General features: G+C 43.4%; 1 protein-coding gene across 8 annotated transcripts in view; it reads left to right on the forward strand.

Annotated features, from left to right (window-relative positions):
* LOC147025784 (potassium voltage-gated channel subfamily KQT member 4-like) overlaps nucleotides 1-22,375 on the forward strand; it is an 86,136-nt gene that overhangs the window by 57,862 nt on the left and 5,899 nt on the right. For 3 of the 8 annotated variants that reach the window (XM_085880573.1, XM_085880575.1, XM_085880576.1), the window contains exons 8-13: nucleotides 3,376-3,471; nucleotides 10,063-10,151; nucleotides 11,262-11,405; nucleotides 11,883-12,097; nucleotides 12,971-13,079; nucleotides 18,368-18,499. In XM_085880573.1, the coding sequence (XP_085736699.1) occupies nucleotides 3,376-3,471; nucleotides 10,063-10,151; nucleotides 11,262-11,405; nucleotides 11,883-12,097; nucleotides 12,971-13,079; nucleotides 18,368-18,499 (785 nt within the window). The remainder of the gene's footprint in view (nucleotides 1-3,375; nucleotides 3,472-10,062; nucleotides 10,152-11,261; nucleotides 11,406-11,882; nucleotides 12,098-12,970; nucleotides 13,080-18,367; nucleotides 18,500-22,375) is intronic. The other 5 variants (XM_085880578.1, XM_085880580.1, XM_085880574.1 and 2 more) reach the window with 5 other exon arrangements.

Here is a 22,375-nt window from a genome sequence, read left to right on the forward strand (position 1 = left end):
CACTCAGGAGTCTGCGGGAGGTTTGAATGACTGTTTCTCCTTATCTAGGTGAGCTTCACGAAGCATGGTCCTATTTTTATGGTCCACCTTTTGAAAAATGTGTCCACTATTATTTTATTTGTACTTCTTGCTTGTATTTTATTGTTAATGTAAGTACTGTATTGATATATGCCTGGTGCTGGCTGAATGGTTAGGGTGGTGGGCTTGGGTTCCTGAGTTCAAATCCCGCTCGCCTGTTGAATTAATACCATGTGAGGTTGACTCTGTCTGTCATCGTTCCGAGGTCGGCAAAATGAGTGCCGGCATGTTGGTATACTGTGTTGGAGTAGCGACCCGTCCAGGATTGTGTCCACCGGCCAATGAGACTGCTTAAGCAGCACCAATGCTCTGCATCGAGTGTGGTCCCAATGGTGAATGGATGTATTGATATGGTACAGCAATTCGTACTACGTCTTTTCTATACCAGTAATAGGTGTCCACAACCATCCTTGACCATGTTGTGGAACATCAGCCGAGGCCCTCACCTTTTTTTTTTTTCCTTCCGCCCTCACTTTTTCACTTTTATTACCCTCGCCGGAGGAGAGGGTATTGCATTTGGTTCTGTTTGCTTGTTTGTTGTGGCACAGAACTTTTGTGCTTTTCTCCAACCACTTATGGGATTGAGAAAAAAATTTCACTATTGGTGCAACGACTCATGTACAATGTTTTAATGATGATTATGACGTCATTGGTCATGTGGTGTGGCAGCCATGTCTGAAAAATGAGAAAACTTTGGACCTCTGTATCTCTGAAACCGCACCAAGGAAAAAATTGAAACTTGGCACATGGCAAGTACTCCTCATGGGGAATGAAAAGGATTTTATTTTTAATGATGTCATAGGTGCTTTCGTTATGACGTCATAATGGCATATGTAGAATGCTGCATCTAATCAGTATGAAATTTTTAGGGTTGGGCCACAAAACATTTTTCATGCTGTCCTCAGTCACGTGATTTGGCAGCCATATTGTTTAAAAAAAAAAAAACTTTCAAAAATTATCTTCTCCGAAATGGCTGAACAGATCGAGGCGAACCTTTACACATGTGACCACCTCTCTATGAGAACCAAAAGGTTCACACGTATGCCATCATAGGTCACATGGTTTCGCAGTCACATTGGATTTACCCTAAAACGTATAAAAATCTTCTTCTCCGAAATGGCTGGACAGATTGCGGGGAAACTTCACGGAAATGTTCCCCAATGCATGGGTGTGTAAGGTTGTTCAGGAATAATTGATGTCACATGGTTTGGCAGCCATATTGGATTTATGAAAAATATTAAATAATGTTTTCTCTGGAACCACTTAATCGATCGACATGAAACTTCACAGTTGTGCTCTCGCAGTGATGCAGAATACATGTTTTAAATTTCAACTTGGTTGGACACATGATCTGGCATCCAGAATTATTTAATTTTTTGATCTGGTTTTAAAAAACGAAAAACTTTTGTTTGTTTTTTTGAATAAGCCTCACTTGGCTGTGCCTGAATGGGTTTGAGGGTTGAGGAATAGCAGCTGAAATGTGAAATCTATCCAAGTTCCTTCTGATGACTTAATCTTTGCTTTGTGCTTGTTTGGGTTCCTTCTGATTACTCCAATGCAGGACTGGACCTATTTGGTCTTCCATTTGATTTCAATTGTATTTAATTTAATCCGATTCTAAATTCAATCAAATAGTAGTAATAAACGTCATGGGTCAGGGTCATGTGTCCGATCAAAGCGGGACGTATTGGTACCAGATCATTCCTGCCAGCAGTTATAAAGTGGCAGTTTTAATTATGTCTCATTATTTACGTTAAACACCAGCACACAAACACTACACACACACCAGTACACACACACACACACACACACACACACACACACACCAGTACACAAACACCACACAAAACTACACAAGCATCACAAAACAAGTCCTGGCGAGAGTCTGCCATCTCTGATTGCTCTTTTTCTTGTTCACTTATAGATTCGTTTTCTCTGCAACCGCTTGAGTGATTGACACAAATCTTTCAACATACAGTATGAGCGACAACCTACCCACGGAGAATGCTTTAACAAAGTTGTATGATGATTGGATTGAAAATGCAGCCACCATTCCAAAAAGTCTGTTACTGTGGGCAGCCATTCTGGGCTGGTGTTCTTGCCTCACACATTGTTCAACTAGATGCTGTGGGGGAAAAAAAAAAGCCTTCAAAATCATTTGAATGTCCCACAATGCAGCTGAGTCTATCGGTCTATCGCTTTCCCATCGCAGACAGGTCTGTGTTCTCTCTATCTTCTCTCGCCTCCTTTCTTGTCTTGCACCCTCTGCTCTGTCTCCCGCCCCCAGGTTCCTGCAGGGTGTACACGGTCCACCAGCAACCCACTTGTGGTGAAATTCTCCAGAATCCAGAATCCGTGCTCATCTCCAATCTTTCGTCATCTTTTATTTTTTTTCCCCACCTGTGGAACCAACTTCCACGTTCTTTTCAGTCTCTCTCTTCCCTCCCAGTCTTCAAGACAGCTGTTCACCACCACCATCATCTCAGATCATCCCCAATCCAAAACTATGATCTTTTCTGCACCCATTCATCCTTTCCAAGTCTCCAGTGTTTCCTTCCTGAGAGTTTGCATCTGTATCCATCTTGTCCACCTTGTGGACCTAATCCATATCCGTCCCTACCTCATCCATTTGTCCCCACATCCCTTACTTCTCTGAGCATCACTCTATTTTGTCCATCAACCATGCTGTTTGTGTCTCCAACTCTCTTTGTACTGTTCCTTTTTGTTCTGTTGCATCCGATTCCACTCCATATTGTCTGTCCTCCATGAGCGTCGACTTCATATACAAAAAAATGGATATAGGAGGGAATTGTACACGGGGACGAATGCCTACTTTTGTTTAATAAAAATTGTATGAGATTATTATTATTATTATTTTTTAAATATTAATATTTTTTACACTGGAATGAGAATCCAATCCTATTGATATTCAGTGTGCTCAACTAACCAGTGACAAACACGCTTCATACATTATTACACTAGACTAAAGTGAATGTCATTTTGTAATACACATTTTAATCTTGTCTAAGTGATGTGATGCATGATGTTTTGCTTTCGTGCTTCCCCAGCATCATTTGGTGCACAAGCTAACTTGTCAGTCAACAAACCTGATTCTGGAAATGAGTTTGCAGCAAAGGGCAGGACATGTGTACAACAGGGAAAATATGCTGAGGAATATGGATTTTGTTTTCCCTGCAGGTCCTATAAACCCCTCATACTGACCTTATTTGTATAACAGCTCATGCTGAGCCTGTAATGACTGACATTTTGTGTTTTCCATTCTGCCCCTGCCCCCAGGGCATCTTGGGTTCAGGTTTTGCCCTTCAGGTGCAGCAGCAGCATCGACAAAAGCACTTCGAGAAGCGACGGAATCCTGCTGCTTCTCTCATACAGGTCAGCAAGGGGTTTTTTTGTATACCTTGTCGAGACTCGTATGGGAGTGAACACGCAACGCACAAGGGGGAGGGCATGAGACAAGAGGGGTGGGAGTGGGAAGGACAAAACAGTGGGGAACAGAGACATTAGGAGTTCTGTGGAAGGGAGAGGGATGGGGCGGGGAACACGGGGTACACAAGATGGACATTACAGGGACTTTCAGGAAGGACCGATTTGAAGGAGGTGTGTTTGGGGTGGATTAATGGGGTACAAAAGATCGAGGATTTGGATGGGGGACGATAAGAGGTGGTGGTGAACAGCTGTTTTGAAGACCTGGAGGGAAGAATGGGATTGAACAGAGTGTGGAAGAGTGAGGGAGTTTATTCCAAAGGTAGGAAAAAAGAGGAATGAAAGGGTGAAGGTGAGCAGTGATTCGTGATTTTGGTAGTTTTAACAGAAGGGGGTTGTCGGCGGACCTTGAGCGCCCTGCGGAAATATGGTGGGGACAATCACAGACACAGCAAGGGGGGGGGGAGACTGGAGAGGAGATGGTAGAAGACAGAAAGACCACCGACCTGCCTGCAGTGGGAGAGAGTGAGAGGCCCAAAGACTCAGCCTCATCGCGGGAGATACCAATGATCCGAAATGCCTTGGTTTCCACAGCGTGAGGCCGAGAAAGGTGGGAGGCAGGAGCACCAGCCCAGAGGGGAGAGCAGTACTCCATCAGGCTGTGGACAAAAGCTTTGTATGTGGACAGGAACTCAGGTGGGCCGAGGAAGGACTTTGCGCAACGGAGGATTCCCAGTCGGCGACTGGCTTTGGAGGTCAGGTTGGAAATGTGGCTTTGAAAGACCCAGAAGCTTGAAAGAAAGGACCAATTCCAGAGGATTGTTGAGAAAGTAGATGGGGGGGGGGGGGGTGCCAAACAGTCCTTTCGGAGAGACATAGTGAGAGTGTAAGATTTGTCCGGATTGAAAGACATGTTCCACGTGTTGGACCAGTTTGTGATTTTATCCAGATCTGAGGCGAGCGAAGAAGCTGCTGCTTGCCGGTCTGAGGGATGACAGATGGTACGGCAGAGGGTGGAGTCATCAGCAAAGAGATAAAGAGGATTTTCCAGAGAGTCGGAGAGATCGTTGATGAAACCAAGAAAAAGAACAGGGCCCAGAACACTGCCTTGAGGAGCTCCAACCTGGACAGGAAGAGGGGATGAAAGAACTCCATTTAGGGCCACATGGTGACTGCGACAGGAGAGGAAGTCTGCGAGCCATGAGTGGGGATGGCTTTGGATACCATACGAAGAGATTTTGGTGAGCAGGGCAGGGTGCCAGATCGTGTCAAAAGCACGCGATGTGTTGGGATATGGCTCTGATTTCATGTCCGGCATTGAGGACCTCCATCCATTGTTGGGAGAGCAGAAGCAGCATACCCAGGGTCGAATGACCTGGTCTGAAACCAAATTGATGATTGGAAATCAAGCCATTGGAGAAAAGGAAGGATTTAATGTCTGAAGCGATGATGGATTCCATATCCTTGCTGATGATCGGGAGAAGGCTGATTGGTCTGGAGTTACAGGGATCTGTTTTTGCACCTTTTTGTGCAGGGCAGTAATGTTTGCTGATTTCCAAGCAGATGGCAGATGACCTTGAGCAAATGAGAGGGTGAATAGAACAGAGATAGGGTGAGCAAGCACAGAGGAGCAGGTTTTTAGGACATTTGGGCTGATGCCGTCTGGACCGGTTGCAGCAGAGAGAGAGGGTTGCATGTGTTTTCCAAAAATTGCAGGTTACATTGAAAAGAGGATCAGTTTCTCAAAGAGATTTGTCGACTCCCATTGAAGAGCCTGATCATATGAATTGTGGCTGATTATGCAGTAACCAGCCCAACAATTAGAGTAAACAGATGATCGAGGGTTGTCCTTGCATGATGGGCGATGTAACACGACCCTCAAGATGCTTGGCTGGATTTTTATCCGGAAAGTGTTCTGTGCAGGGTGGATGCATGGAATCCTTATGTTCCTTGAACCAGTCCTGCATCACTTGGGCTGGATGTATGGTGCCACCATCATCCTGAAACATTTTCTGGAATCGTTATCATCATGACTTTGGAAACACTATCCCATCATTTTCTGGATATGCCAGCAGTATGAATATGATCAGCTAAGATTTATGTGCTTTCTTGATATCACCTGACATTGCATTGAATCAAGAGGTCTTGAACCTTGCTGAACATTCTTCAGCCCATAATTCTGCCTCCAACAGCCTGAACAAACATTTAAAAATTGTGCTGACACAGGAAGCTGCCTAGTCAGTCACAGTACAACAGTAATCATCCTATTTAGTGATTGTCCAAAATTGAGGTTTTGCAAATGAATAGGCCACCAGCAAATCCGCTCGTGTGCAATACCCCGCATGTTGTCTTGAGGCGTTGTTGATTTATCATCCGCTGTTGAGCTTGTCCATCATGTGCATGATTGTAGCACATCTGTAGTCTTCGACAAAGTGTTCAGTTGTGTTGGCCATCCCTCTTGTGCAGATATACTTTAAATAAACCATAAACCAGCCTATTTTGGTTCTGCAGGATAAAGGCCTCCATCAAACCAGGCTGAGGGGTGTTTGGCAAACTCTCCACGCTTGCCAAGTGCAGGTTAGAGGGAGAGAGGGAGAGTCTGGATGAGAGAGAGGGAGGGAGAGACTGAGACTGAGAGAATCGAACCCGCACCAGGCAGCAGAGAAAAACAAGCATTTTAGCTACGAGATCAAACAGGCCGCTCAAAAGTGTCGATGTACTTGAGTGATACAGTATGACTCATGGCCATCTTTCAAAGATACTTTTATGCATAGTCGAGGCTCGTGGAAAAGCTTGTACTCGTACTCTCAACGGATCAAGATGCAACAGAACAAAAGGAACAGCAGAGAGAGAGGGTGGGAAGCGAAGACAGAGGGAGGTAGACAAAGAATGGGGGGGGGGGGGGCAGGAGAGGTTGCACAGGGTGGAAAATATGGATACAGAAGGAAACTCTCAGTGAGGAAATTTGGAAGGAGATGGTGGTGAACAGCTGCCTTGCAGACCTCGAGAGAAGAATGACATTGAAGAGAATGTGGAAGTTGGTTTCACAGGCGGGGGGGAGAGGGGGGGAAGAAAAAACAAGACGATGAATGTGTGGAGGTGAGCAGTGATTCTGTATGAAGGTAGTTTCACCAGAAGGTGGTTGATGTTGGAATGTGTGAGCCCTGCAGAAACCTAGGGTGGGTGTGACAAACACAGAAAGAGTAGAGGGTGCAAGACAAGAGAGGAGGCGGTAGAAGACAGAGACCACCAACCTGTCTGCGATAGGAAAGTGAAAGGCCCATAGACAGCTTCATCGTTGGAGATTTCAATAATCATGAAGGCCTTGGTTTCCACTACATCAAGCCGAGTAAGATGTGAGGCAGTGGAGCCCATAGGGGAGATCAATACTCACATCAAGCTGTGGATAGCCTTTGCAATGGACAGGAGTTCAGGTGTGACAAATATTTGTTTATATTTATTAGTTTATCCATTTCATCAAGAGGTAGTTGATCTATCATGCACCTTGTGCACGTCGAGAGATCTATCGTCTAACCCCAATATCTTGTGAGGTCACCTTCTACTTACTTAAAGGTCCCATGACACTCAAAAGTACTGAAATTGCATATGTATATCTCCTATAGGAGTTTTTCATCGTGATTTCTGATGTGACAATGTTTTTTTTTCACAATACTCGTTCTGTAAAATGTAAAATTAAAAAAACAAACCTCTTCGGGAATGCCCCTCAAAAAATTCTGCCGAAATCTACTGAACGACGCGTAACCCACATGACGTCTTCTCCAGAACAACAAAGGCTGCACGCAAATTACTCGGGTTGGTGGTCTACGTGATTCTATTGGCTTCCTGTGTGTTTTCACATTCAATTGATCGACTCAAACGCTTCGTTCATTTCTGCTTTTAAAAAAATCGAACGTTTGGTTTTGAATAATGGATGACACGGACTTTGATTTGTCTGGTAGCGACAGTGAGTGTGAGAGAAATGAAGGATTTTGGTCTGAATCAGATGGAGAATTATTGGATAACGTAGTTGCGGGAGGTGAAGTTCAAGCAGCTAGAAATGGAATACGGCCTTACCAGTTCGAGCCCGAAGCGGGACAAGCAGAGGAAACTGGCGATGAAATTCCAGGAGTTCATGATTATCGGGAGGACATCAAAGGAAGACTTGGCAATAACAACTGGTTAGACTAAATCCTATTCGTAATTCAATAATGTCAATTCGACTTGCATACTGCTCAATATCAGAAATATTTTAGTTAGGTGACGTGACCAGCGCAGCGCAGCAGACATGTTTCACCGCGGCGAATTAATCACAAACAAGGCCGGCGCATGTCATCGGCCGTATCTCTCCACGCATAAAACGAAGCAATCTTGCTGTCCGGATATGATGAAAATTTGTATGCAGAACACACCTTGTGACACAATTGTCTAGAGTCGTCCGATAAATCTGACGTTGTGTTGCATGTTTATTTATTTTATTCCTACTGTCGCCATGTAGCGCCGGTAGAAAACAATGAAGAAAAGAGAATTATGAAAGAAAGCTACAGCACGTCAGATTTATCGGCCTATCGGACGGACGACGGATTTATCATACTAGTCTAGACTCTAGAGTTGACAAGTAACTTGTATTAGCATGCACACAATGTATAAGTCAATGCGTAAGAGTTCCGAGGCTATGAGGCCGTGTAATAGGACAGATAAATTTGTCTTTCATAGTTGTGCCAACATACTTTTCCCTGTTCATTTATTACAGCATTTTGGCTAAATGTTAACGAATAGCAAGCCAATGGAAGCAGTACCTTCACTTTAGAATAAACCCATGTATGTCGAGTGCAGCCATACCTGGCTTGCATGTATGTGGAATCGTACCGATCCGAGCAGGCTGGTTTCAACGAACAATTCAATAAGCTGCAAAATGTGGATGCAGGTTTTTCACATTGTTTGATGTTAAAATTATCTCCTTGCGCCTTGAAATGATGCAATATTAATCTTTAGTATTTTACTTGTATGTCCTTGTAAGTTTTTTTTATTTTTAATGGAAAGGTACAACAGTCACATTTTACATTTTGTGGACATGGTATAGCCCTCTATTGTGCATACAAGTATTGGATTTGTACATGACGACGACAAGGTAGTAAAGGGATAAATAATTATTGCCTCATGATTGTTGTGCATACACAGCTCAGAAGCAGAATTTCTTGTCTCTGTGTGTGAGGAATGAGGGGTTGCATAAACATTTTTTTTTTGAATGACAGTTATTGGGGGAGGGTGGGGGGGGCATGATGATGCATTTGAGAAATAAATATCAGTGTCAGCTTCACTTTAGATGTCCATATTCTCCGAAGATTCTCATCTTTCGGGAATACATGAAGGCTTACACCGTCTTTGGTTGTATTGCCGCATTCTGCGACGATACATCTTGCAGCATTTTCGAAAGCAAGGCTAAAACTCTTTAAAACTCCCGCGAAACAATCACAGGAATTAAGACGATCAGTGAGATAGCAAACACATGTGCACAATGCATTTGTAGGTACTTTATACGGCGCGCGACATCTAATCAATCAACTCTGAGCGAGTCATGTTCTGGAGATGACGTCGACGGTCATGTGACCTGCGGTTTGCTAAACTCCACTTTTTTGAGAGGCGGGGCATAGCAAGTTGTGAAAAGCACTACAAATGTTCGAAATATTGGTCTAATTATCCCATTGTTGATTTTAAAAAAGAAACATGGGTGATTTCTTCACTAGGAAGGTCAAGTTAATATATAAATAACCAGAAACTTTTGAGTGTCATGGGACCCTTAAATGGTGAAGTGAGATGTTCATAATCACTTTGTGTGTGTGTGTGTGTGTGTGTGTGTGTGTGTGTGTGTGTGTGTGTGTGTGTGTGTGTGTGTGTGTGTGTGTGTGTGTGTGTGTGTGTATTCTCATGGGTTATGCTTGTACATTGTAAGCAATAACGAACCGTTCTGCATACGTAGGTACATAATAAATTGCAGCAGTTGCAGCATGATCTTCCATTGTCCCCATTGTCTCAGGTCGCTCACCTGCAGTGAGCACAACAAAGCTGCACTTATTTTCAGATATTTTCATTTCCGGATGCTTTCCGACGATTCCGTGATTAAAAAAAAATAAAAAAATTCTATTTTCTTTTCTTTTATTTTTTTTCCTGGTGTATCGGCTTCGATGTCCATCGGAACATGAAATTTCAGGTTTCTCCGGCATACAGAAGGTACGGAACATTAATATCAGTCAGTGAGTGCTTAGAATGAGCTTTATATAATATATGATTATCATGGCACTCTATGTGAGACATTAAAATCTGCAAAGGGGGTATTGTATTGCTCTCAAAATAATGTTTTGCCTCATGATTGTGGAAGGGGTAAGTAAGTGTAGAAACATTTTGATTGGGATGATTGGTGAAGAGGTTGAATCGGGCAAGTCCCAAACAATGAGCTCCTCATAGGACACGTGCTGCCTGTAGGACATGCTGCTATATATGTACCGATGCCGTCAGTGTCCTGGATGTTGCTGTCGTCCACAGGCCGCGTGGCGTCTGTACTCCACAGATTCCAATCGTCCTGACCTCGTCGCCACCTGGAGGTTCCACTACGAGTGCATTTCTTCACTCAGGCACTGCTCACACTGCATCACCACACTTGTTTCAACATTGTAACACTTATCCACACGCCCATACTGTACCCCATCCCACGTATAACCACAATCTTGCACTTTTCTTGACCTCTTCCAAATCCAGCTGTGCACCAACATATTTCCTTAATATTACCTGCATGCAGCCATACTCCCATCTTTTTTTGTTGCTGTTGTTGTTCAACCACATATTGCACTCAACCACCTCTCCAATCAATTTCCAAAATCTATAGAATTTTCCCTCAAACCCTCCTTCATCAATCACTTGTAAATTTTACTTACAGTAGGGTGACAACAACGTTCCATGCTGTGATGACCACAAATTTAAGACCGCAAATTGCACTGCTTGCTGCAATATCCTTCTTCACGACCCCCCCAAATTTACAGTCACAGAGTTGGTATAATTCACTTGAATTGAACCTTTCGGCCTATTTGGTTTTTTTCCCATCAATTATTATCACCTCGGCAGCTTTGATAGCTCAAAGGGCTGTCAAGTGGTTCGAGCATTCTGCTTCACATGGAGCACATGGTGAGTAAGTGGTACAGCTTTTGAGTGATAAGGTCAGCATTTTGTTTAACCTTTTAGGATACTGTGAGGGTAAACCTTCACCAGGTGCTAATAAACCCACAAGGTATCTGCATAACTAGGGGTAACTATGGTGCATGAAACAGCTATTTTTGCACAACGATGATTAGGGCCGACACATTGGCATTGACATCATAATACTAGAAGTGCCAATGTGTTTGCGCTTAATATCAATGGCCATGAATTGCTGCTGGAGGGGATGTTTCCATACACCCTAACTCTGTCCCAATACACCACCAGTTTCCCCCATACAATGAGATAAGGCTTTTGGTGTTGTATCGATAAAACATCGCTGCTTGAGTATAGATGGACTCTCGCATGAAGATGCAGTGTTCTGCTCACACCCAAACTCAGATTTCCCCATCAAGAAGCTAGCTAGATACCCCACTGATATCGTAAACTTGAATTCGGTCTGTCAGTTCCACCCACTTATCTTGATTCAAAATGGCAGCCGATTTAAGTGCATCGGTATCTTGTTCAGCTTTCCTTTCTTCTTCTTTTCTCAGCAAACTGCTCAGGTCCATCCGAACACGGAGGGTCCTCAACTCAGGGTACCAGCTCGCTGGTGTGGTACAGCGTTCGAGGGGTGATGCTGCCTCAGCTTGCCATTTGCTGTGTATTAAACCAGTTTTCAAATTAGCTGTTTGCTGGTGTGTATTTTGAAAAGGGCCATCTGTTTATGACTTCTGAAAAAGGACAGAATTTTAATTTATTCTTATACCCCTATCTACCCCTTTTCTGCTCTACATTTGCTCGTGTTTCCTCCAAACCCCCTTTCTGGATTCTTCCAAACGTCTCACACTCTCCTAACCTGCTTTTGCTTTCGTATCCTTCACCCTATACTCACTCCTCACTGTTACTTTTTTCTTTAGCTTTAGCCCCCCCCCCCTTTTTCCTCACCAATCTTGTACATGCATAATAAATAGATGGCCTCAAATTGCATAAGTAAATGCTTGTGCTAACAGCATTTGCAATATTTGACAAATGAATTTTGATGCATGTGCACTTACTTACCCCTCCTTTAATTGTAATGCCTGCATCTCTGGTTGGGTGTTTATCCTGATTTATCTGCAATCATATATGGCAAATGACCAATTCCTTTCTCTGTTCTTTGCCATTGATTACAGCCAAAAGTTGTCTCTACGAGAGCGACTGTCCAACCCTGTGAGCAATCTGATTCGAGGCCGTCCTGTCACCCCAGGACCTGCAGGTCATTCGACCTCTTTTGAACAGGGCCTCAATGGATCACTGGGGAGCAGTAGTCCTATCCCCGGGTACACTGAAGGACTTCGCTCGCGGCCTTCTTTACGTGTACTTCGACATTATCCTCGCATTTCTGAAGGTATGTTTCACTTCCTTGTTACCAATGCTCTCTTCTGATTAACCCCAAATGTGCACTCCCCAATGTATTTGTTTATTTTTAGCTCACCTGGAACGTAGTTCCGGGGAGCTTATGGAATGGCGCGTCGTCCGTCCGTCCACAAACACTTGCAATTTCTTTTCTGAAATTACACACACGATTTCGATGAAGCTTGACCTCAACCTTCATCACCCATGATGTACCAGAGTTTGTTCACGGCAGTAAAACAAATTGGGGTCTGAGGGTGTATACGGAGGGAGTTTATGGGGAGTTATCCCCCACAATATGTATCTGCTTTCTTCTCAGAAACTACACACACAATTTCGATGAAACGACCACAACCTTCATCACGTGTGATGTACCAAAGTTTGTTCATGGTATTGGAAAAATTCCATAGGTATTTACTTTCTTCTGTGTTACATATGTTGTGGATCATCCACACCTTCCAGTGGTTCCTTGGTTTTCTTATCCAGCCGCTACCAGGTGAGCGCCCAGGGACATTACCCCTACTTTTATTTTTATAATATTATGAAGCAGGTTTGGTTAAAAAATGAAGGCACTATCAACTAGTATGGCTGCCGAGCAAAGCTCAGGTCTGACGTTTCAACCTGCACTGTGTGGATATCATGTGCCAGTTGTACTGTCCCCTCCAATGGGGAACAGGAGGGCATCATGTGACTGCAGCTTCCTGTTCATTAATTCCTTTGCTTGTTGCACATTTACCTGTGGCCCTTCCATCTGTTTGTGGCCGTTTCCCCCTCTGTTGCCTCACTGTTCCCTGAACCTAGATTTTGTAAAAATAAATAAAAAATCAGTTTGACATTTGTGGTCAATGTTTGTAATGACCTTCCGTAGAGGCGAGCATCTCAGATAGAGAACGTTTGGACAGTCACAGTGGAGTCAGCTTGGACCTTGCGCTGGAAGAGTTTGAACCACTGGTGAAAGCTTTGATACGAGCAATGAGGTATGCACCGCAAGACGTGTTACTTTCGAGAAAGGTTTGAGTCTTGGTGTAAAGTTTGTCCAAGAAAAGAGTGTGAGATCTCTTCTTTAGAAATGAGTCAGTCCAGTCCTGCTGTCATCATTTAAGCTGTTGCCTCATCATTATCTTTGTTCAAACCCAATGTGTCCCGGTACTTCTGAACTTTTGGATTCTTCCTATGTGAGTCCTTCATCTGCTTGCTTTTCCATTCCCATTTTTAGTACGAGCAGAGTACTCGCCATAAAAGCGATCTTGTTCCAGGCATGCAACGTTCTTATGCCATGTCCCTTTATTTGGGTGGTGTATAGGCAACAGACCGCTGCACAATCACTCCCAGAAAGAAAAATAACCCGGGTTACGTATATGAAGCAAAAACCTGCGCACTGCTTATGTGCATATATAATAAATACGTATTGGTTACATAGCTCGGATAATTACAGTTGCACCCCTCTCGGATGCACCCCATGTACAGCTCGGATAATCCCCCAAAGGAAGAAAATGCCAAGATGGGCAATTTTTTTTTTCTTCAAAACTTAATGGAATCAAATGAAACTTGCACAGGCACAACCTTGGGGTACTCTCATTACTCCCTGATATTTCCACTGCCGAGATCAAATCCTCTCAGAGGATTAGATGATACACACAATATACATACATACATACATACATACATACATACATTTATGCATACATACACTTCCGGTCAAAATTTTAGAACACCCCCATTTTTCCAGTTTTTACTTAAATTTAAGCAGTTTAAAGTTTCAATGTACTCTGAGATTAAAGCATAGAACAAATAAACTATTGCAGATAAAAAATAAATCATGGAATAGTTTTGTTGAACAAAATTTAATCTAAATTTTTGACTCATCAAAGTCGCCGCCTTTTGCAGATAGAACAGCCGAACATACTCGTGGCATTCTTTCCACAATGGAAATCAAATATTGTTCGGAAAGTTCTTCCCAACACTGTTGCAGAAGTTCTCACAAATGTGTTGCACTTGAAGGTTGCTTTGCTTTCACCCTTCTGTCCAGTTCATCCCAAACCAGCTCGATGGGGTTTAAGTCTGGAGACTGTGCTGGCCATTCCATGATTTGAAGCCTACCGTCTTGTTCTTTTCCACTAAGGTGGTTCTGACATAGCCTGGAGGTATGTTTTGGGTCGTTATCTTACTGCAGGATGAACCCCTGACCAACTTGGCGTAGACCAGAAGGTATTGCATTGTGCTGCAAAATGCTGTGGTAGCCCTTTTGGTTCAGGGTGTCAGTCACTCTGTGCAAGTTGCTGACTCTAGATCCAGCAAAAGAGCCCCACATCATCATGCTTCCTCCTCCATGTTTGACAGTTGGTGTCACACACTGAGGAGCCATCCTTTCGCCCACTCGATGGCGTACAAAAACCTTGCGTGATGAACCGAAGTTTCAAATTTTGATTCATCGGTCCATAAGACCTTCTTCCAGTTTTCAGTAGTCCACTGGCGGTGCTTCATGGCCCAGGGAAGCCTCTTTTTCTTATTTTGCCATCTTCACAATGGCTTTCTTACTGCCACTCGATCTATCAAACCTGCAGCTCAAAGTCTTCTCTTCACAGTTGAAACTGAGACTTCCTTACTTCGACCAGTGTTAAGCTGTGCTTGAAGCTGCTGTCCTGTGAGCTGCCTATCACGCAAGCTGTTGACTCTCAGAAACCTGCCTTTTGATTGTGTTGTGGCTTTGGGTCTGCCAGACCTCTTCCTGTCAGAGTTTCCTCCAGTTTCCAAGTGCCTTTTGATGGTGTAGGAAACTGTACTCACTGACACATTGGCTTCTTTGCAATATCTCTGAAGGAAAGACCTTGACTTTTAAGGGTTGTAATGATCTGTCTGTCTTCCTTTGTTAATTGTCTTTTTCTCACCATTATGATAGTAATATACCACTTCCTGCAATGCAGTATTGTCCAAATAATGCTTCAGAGGGTGTAGCAACACAGTCTGTTCCAACACTGCTTTTATACAGACAGAGGGTTTGTTACTAATCAACAAAAGTTGGGACACTGTAGGAATTGTTTGCATCAACTTTCAAGGCTTGATTTACTTCCATTGCTGCAGAACAGCTGCAGTTGCTAACCCATTACTTGTTCCCTGAAAAGGGCCTTTTTTAACAACTCTGAAATTTACATTATTTTTCAGCTTTTGGGAACCTAAACTTTTTTTTTTAACCTCTGGCAGTTTACCACTTAGCTTTCTACCATTTCACTTGAAATGGACTTGAACTTGAACTGCTTAAATTTCAGTAAAAACTGGAAAAATGGGGGTGTTCTCAAACTCTAGACCAGTGGTGTGCATACATACATACAGACAACATACTTTCCCTCCATTAGAAAGAAATGTTTGACTTGCAGTTGCGTGTCTTTTCTGTGTATTTCATGAAGTCATTTTAAAAGTTTCTGCCTGTCGTAGTCTGACCTGTGACTGAGTGATGTCATCTATACTAATAAAAGGAAATGTGTGTCAGTGTGTGTGTCTTATCCATAACTCCAAAACCATAAAACCAAGCAGCCTGAAACTATGCATGCATACTAAGAAAACTCCAGTGAAGTGCAAAAGTGAAAATTGAGTGTTTAGGTTAATTAAAACACTCCTTTTGAATATAATTAACGGCCTTATTTAATTATATCCTTCATCAGGTGATCCTCGGCCACCTCGCTGTCTGGGGTCTTAAGGCGTTTCCTGGGTAACCTCGCTGGGGTCTGAAGCCACCATGTTTTTTGGCCTGCTCAACCTTACCTTGACTTGGAACAGGCCGCAACGATTTCTCAACGATAAATTATATTTTTCACTTTCCTCGCTCATATTGAATGCCTGTTCATCAAAGCCACGAATCGCTGTATACATTGCTCTTGTAAGTACGATAAGTTTTCAAATTAGGAGCTTGGAGTGATTTCATGCATTATATGAGATGATTTTCCACGATCTACTCTCACGGATTAAAGTTTATCATCAAAATATTATTTCACGTTATTAGGATCGGATATCGTCCGGACTAAATAAGTGTGGAAATCTGTTGTAAAATCTGATAATTTAAAGAAATAACGGGTCTTATAACTAAGTCAATATACCTATTTTCATTAAACAAGCAAAGCTGTGTTCCATCCTCCATACATTCACAAGAAAATTTGTAATTTCCAAAGCATTAAACTGATCTTTTTCTCCTCTTTGCAGAATTATATTGAGTGAACAAAAAATTTAGGAACGAAACAAAATTAACTGGCTTCATTCACTGCAAGACCTCATGCCCTGTCCCTCAGAGGGACTGCCTATCTATAGTGTCTGCCAGATCTGTGTCCATATTTTTGGAGGTTTTGCGAGGTGCTCTCCAGGGAATCAAAGCAAATCTGGTTAAAAAAAAAACCGACGTATAAAAAAAAAAGTTTTCATGTTTGCACAAATCTCGAACCGATGTACCACATGACACATGCACAGACGAGTGGGCAAAATGACATTTTCTGCATGTTTATTTCACGGGCGATTGAACTTTGCGATGTCTCCAGGGTTGTTCTGCATTAATCTGGAACTCTTTTGTGGATGAAGTCATTTTATTTCATTAACTGTTGAGTGCGTGGTGAAGACTGGCTTTAAAGTTAAAGGTATCCTTTATGGTATGCAGCTCGGGACGATGGGGCACGGACCACTCGCTCGGGACGACAGGGCCGATATCGTCCAAGGGGTGTGTGTGTGTGTGTGTGTGTGTGTGTGTGTGTGTGTGTGTGTGTGTGTGTGTGTGTGTGTGTGTGTGTGTGTGTGTGTGTGTGTGTGTGTGTGTTGTTCATGAAGCACAACATATTCTCTCTGTCAACTCCCCTCCCTCCACCCTTCTCTCTCTTTGTCCCATTCTTTGTTTACCCCCTCCCAATACAGTGCAGCACCCTCCTCCCACACCTCTCTCTCTCTCTCTCTCTCTCTCTCTCTCTCTCTCTCTCTTTCTCTTTCTCTTTCTCTTTCTCTTTCTCTTTCTCTTTCTCTTTCTCTTTCTCTTTCTCTTTCTCTTTCTCTTTCTCTTTCTCTTTCTTTTTCTCTTTCTCTTTCTCTTTCTCTTTCTCTTTCTCTTTCTCTTTCTCTTTCTCTTTCTCTTTCTCTTTCTCTTTCTTTTTCTCTTTCTCTTTCTCTTTCTCTTTCTCTTTCTCTTTTTCTTTTTCTTTCTCTTTCTCTTTCTCTTTCTCTTTCTCTTTCTCTTTCTCTTTCTCTTTCTCTTTCTCTTTCTCTTTCTCTTTCTCTTTCTCTCTCTCTTTCTCTCTCTCTTTCTCTCTCTCTTTCTCTCTCTTTCTCTCTTTCTCTCTCTTTCTCTCTCTTTCTCTCTCTTTCTCTCTCTTTCTCTCTCTTTCTCTCTCTTTCTCTGTCTCTCTCTCTGTCTCTGGATATATCCAGACGGTGGTTGTCTGGATTGGGTTTGTCTCCGGGCGTGTCTGGGTTGTGTTTATGTGTGGGCAGCTTGGCTCCAGGCGCGTCCGGGTGGTGTTTGCCTCTGGACGCGTCCGGGCAATGTTCATGTCCAGACGGGAGTTTTTCTCCGGACGTGTCCGAGCAGAGTGTTCATCTCTGGACAGCTTGGCTCCGGATGCATCTGAGAGGTGTTTTTCTCTGGATTGTATTTATAGTATGAACGATAGAAAATGGATTTCAGAAATTATTTTGTTTCCATCTTCAGTGTTGTTCTTTGCAGAAGCATTTTGTTGAGACAGTATGAATCAAATTTTATGCTCCACCACACGTCTGCCTTCCCTTCCTCTCACCTCTCGCTGCGTTCCCCCTCTCCCCCCTCTCAGTTTTCCCGTCAGTGACGCAACGGGTGGTATTTGCTCGTATAATAATAATAATATTCCTTTCGTGCCGTAAAGGCACTTTGGGCTACCGAGGCAGTTTCATTGTCAAGGAGTACAGTCCTTGACGGGTCACGACTCGGATGCGGGTTACCCCAAATGGTTATTACCCCAGTACACTGGCACTCATTTCGCCAACCTCGGAAGGATGACAGGCTGAGTCAACCTCACCTGGTGTTTATTCAACGGTCGACAGGAGCTCGAATTCAGGACCCTAATGTCCCAAGCCAGCCACCTTAACCACAAAGCTAATGTCAGGCTAAAAATTTCAACAGCATCTAGATAATTAAAACACGAAAAAATAAGCACGTTCCATTCTGCTATAAAAGTGTTGAATGCTCTCACCAATCACTCTGAAATCTCAGGTGGAGCCAAGTGTATGAGTTCCTTCATCAACTTTCTTTGTTTATGCTTAGGCTGTTGAAGTTTTTTGTGGCAAAGAAAAAGTTCAAGGAAACTCTACGTCCATACGATGTGAAGGATGTGATTGAGCAGTATTCTGCTGGACACCTGGATATGCTCAGCCGGGTCAAGAATCTTCAAGGAAGGTGGTCCCTCAAACATCTGTGTACAAGCACACTGTGACTGCCATTTTGGAATTTGAAATGCACACACCATATTTGCAATTTGTTAATTGACAGCTTTTTGAAGAATATCCCCTGTTCATCTTTGACCAGAAAGGACAATGCAGCAGTTAAAAACAAAATAAAGGAAAACAAATAAAATGTGTACACCCAACAAAACATTCTCGACAACCAGGCTGACAAATATGTGCATGAAAACTGGATTTGTAATCATCTTTAACTATAAGAGGTGTGTGTGTGTGTGTGTGTGTGTGTGTGTGTGTGTGTGTGTGTGTGTGTGTGTGTGTGTGTGTGTGTGTGTGTGTGTGTGTGTGTGTGTGTGTGTGTGTGTGTGTGTGTGTGTGTGTGTGTGTGGTGCGTGCATGCGTGCCAACCCTGGCAGCATGTCACTACTTCACATGATCACCTTACCTCTGAACGACAATATTAAGGGGGCTCAAGCCCTCGATGCATACTTGTCTTCATCTTACCTGATAAGGTGCAGCCAAGCAGAGCTGCCACATACACACCGGCTAATGGAGAAAATCACATGGGGTAAAACTTCTCAGCTGACACTACGTGCAGACTATGCAACACGAATGGAGGAAAAGACACAATGAACAGGGTACATTTACAATGCAAACAATTTATTTACAGCCAGGGTGAGGAAAGGTATGTGACACAATAAGCAGGGGATTTATTACAAAATAACATATGTACAGCAGGGGAAAGCAAGGATTAGTGTGGTGCAGAAAAATAAATACAATTATTTACAAACACACGAAAGACAGTGTTGAGTCAATTACCCTGATCATAAAACTTCGACAATCTTACCTATGTTAACAAAACAGGTGCCATCAGAATCATTCCTTGAGAAAGTTATAAAGTCCAGAGGGAGGGAAAAAGTATGAGGTGGTTTCAGCCTCTTTGTTACCAGGTGAAGTCAACAGACCAATGCAAACCCAGTCGCTGAGGATGGGGAGTGTTGAAAACTGAGGGTGTCAATGATGCGTGGTCGGAGGGAGGTATGGTTAGGGGTGCGGTGATATGCAGATGAAGTGTGGGGAGAAGGTGTAAAGAGGTGGATCAAGGGGGGTTGGAAACGAAGCAAAGAATGCATGAGAAGATGGTCCCAGAGTGAAGTGTAAAGACGTCTGTATGTGTAAATGCTGCGGTTGTCCAATACTGCACTTGGTCTGGCATCTGGCTTTCCCGTTTGTTCCGCACTACACTCCATGGCTCTGTTCCACTTGCTTTGCCCGCTCCATTGATCACCACATCATGACCCCAAGAACAAGAATGCACAGCCAGAGGACCGAGGTTGAGTCAGAGAACCATGAGCTTCCAAAACGCTCAGCCAGAGAACCGAGCACTCCTTCATAATTCCCTCGCGGGGGCGGCGCTTGGGAGCGGATCAGGCTGAGTGATGGGTGTTTTCCAGCACCCTCATTGGTGTACGGATGATTACCCCAGTGCAAGCTCCACCCATGCGAGGCTTTGACAGTGGATATGGCCTTACTTGCCCCGAACTCTGCCACATGATCCATCTGAGGTTCGCATGGTGCCTGAGGTATTCGGTTGCGCTCTACAGCCATGAGCACATGCTGGACAACCAATGATGGCCATAATTGGTGATTTTTATTTTAGAATCTTAATGGTGTATGAAATGTTGCAACATTGGGGTTAAAGTCTGGTGAAGTCTGTGTTGGAATGTCTGTTGGATAATGGCGCACAGTTTGAATAGGAAATGGTGCGCGTATGCAAATGACCTGCCCCTGTTACTATGGCTCTTGGTGTGCATGCATGCGTGAGTCATTCGAGTATCCTGCGTCAGAGTGGCGACTCATCCAGGATTGTGCCCAATAGCCCAAGAGACTGGTTCGGCAGCACCAACGCTCTGTACAGAGTATGGCCCCAATGGATTTGGATGATTGTGTGAAGGAGGGAGAGATTCATGGACCAAGTAATCTCCTTATCCATGCTCCGTTTCCACATCTGTCCCTGAAGTGGTGACTGTCAATCCACGTGACGTCCGGATATGTGTGTGTATGTAAATATATATATATATATATATATATGTATATATATATATATATATATATATATATATATATATATATATGTATATGTATATGTATATGTATATGTATATGTATATATATATATATATGTATATGTATATATGTATATGTATATGTATATGTATATATATATATATATGTATATGTATATATATATATATATATGTATATATATATATGTATATGTATATGTATATATATATATATATATATGTATATATATATATATATATGTATATATATATATATATGTGTAAACATCACAACGCACACCTTTGATTCTCCCACTAGACAAAAGGACCTGTCTTCACATGTACTTAACGGGATAACTGACTTTTGGGACATCTGTATGTTTGAATGCATATGCTTTCCAGATCCGGAACAACATACATATATATATATATATATATATATATATATATATATATATATATATATATATATATATATATATATATATATATATATATATATTGTTGCGGAAATGGCCCTTAGTATGTTATTAAATATAGGATTAGCCCAGATCCCCCATTAAATGCATGTTTAGCCAGGTTGTTCGGTAAATGGACGTTACATGTGTGTCGGGGGTGTAAGAGGATGTTTATGGTTCGTGCGGTGGTGGTGTACCGAGAGGTTCTTCTTCCTTCTCCCTCTCCGGATGAGTCCCCGCCCAGTCAGCTTAGAGGGTGTGGCCTAGAGAAGCAGTCGGCCGAGAGGCGAGAAGGTGGGACTGAGAGATGGTGCGATCGGCAGTAATAGGAACTGCCTGAGCCATGAGAAGCGGCGCACCCCAAAAGAAAGGAGAAGTAAAACTGCAGTCGGCTTTGAGAAGCGAGCGCCGAGTCTGCGATCGGCAGAAGGTGGGACTGCGAGCGCCGGTGTGGCGCGATCGGCTGGATAGAACTGGCTGTGTGTGAGTCAGCAGTCGGCTTTGAGGCGGGCGAGCTTCGGGAAGGCGGTGGCGAACCTGAGCGCGCGAGTCGGCGATCGACTCTTATGAGGAGGTCCTTGACACATTTGTCGATCCGCCTGCAGAGCCCAACACCTCGATTTGGCCTTGTCTGGTGAACAGGCCAGGCCTGGACCTGTATGCTGGACCTTTTGAAAAGCCAGCTGGAGTATACCACCATGGATCTTTCGCTCTGGTGCAGTCGACCTCACGGGGTCTGAACGCGCCGAGGCTGCGTGCGTGAGGGCTGCGACACATGGACGAGCGCCATTTTGCCACGCGGTGTGTTCGAGCTGGGTGCTCAAATCCATTGACATCGGCTTGTCACGAGCAACATTCGTTCCTTTGACATTTTCCTCTCGTCCATGAAGCATCATCAAGTACTCTCTGTCTTGTCTGCATGCTGTCCATGTCTTGTCTGCATGTTGTTTAAGGTTTATCTCACTATGATCCCCTTCGAAACCCGTAATCCGTAGCTCCCTAGTTAAGAACGGGTTATAGATTAAGTATAACATTGTCGTGAATGCTTTGCTTGTGTTGTGTTCCCTGATGTGTCCCCAATAAATCTGGCTGATTCGTATGAAGTTGCCGCTTTGAATTAATTTTTGCTGCGCTGAGGAACGATCCGCTCGATTTGGATATAAAACCAAAATGGTTACGGACTGGGAGACTCCGCTCGGTGTCTGACAAATCCAGTCTGTAAACGGGGGCTATTCCCCCAGCTGGCAAGGCACAGGTGTATTTTGGTATCGTGATCTGAGGCACGTAACCCGAGAATTGTGCCGAGCCAGCCGGCGTTATAACCCCAGAGATGGCGGTGGTGGACATCAG

The sequence above is a fragment of the Eptatretus burgeri genome, chromosome 5 (genome assembly GCF_056783735.1).
Source record: "Eptatretus burgeri isolate ZD-2024b chromosome 5, Ebu_testis_v1, whole genome shotgun sequence".
Lineage (NCBI taxonomy): Eukaryota > Metazoa > Chordata > Myxini > Myxiniformes > Myxinidae > Eptatretus > Eptatretus burgeri.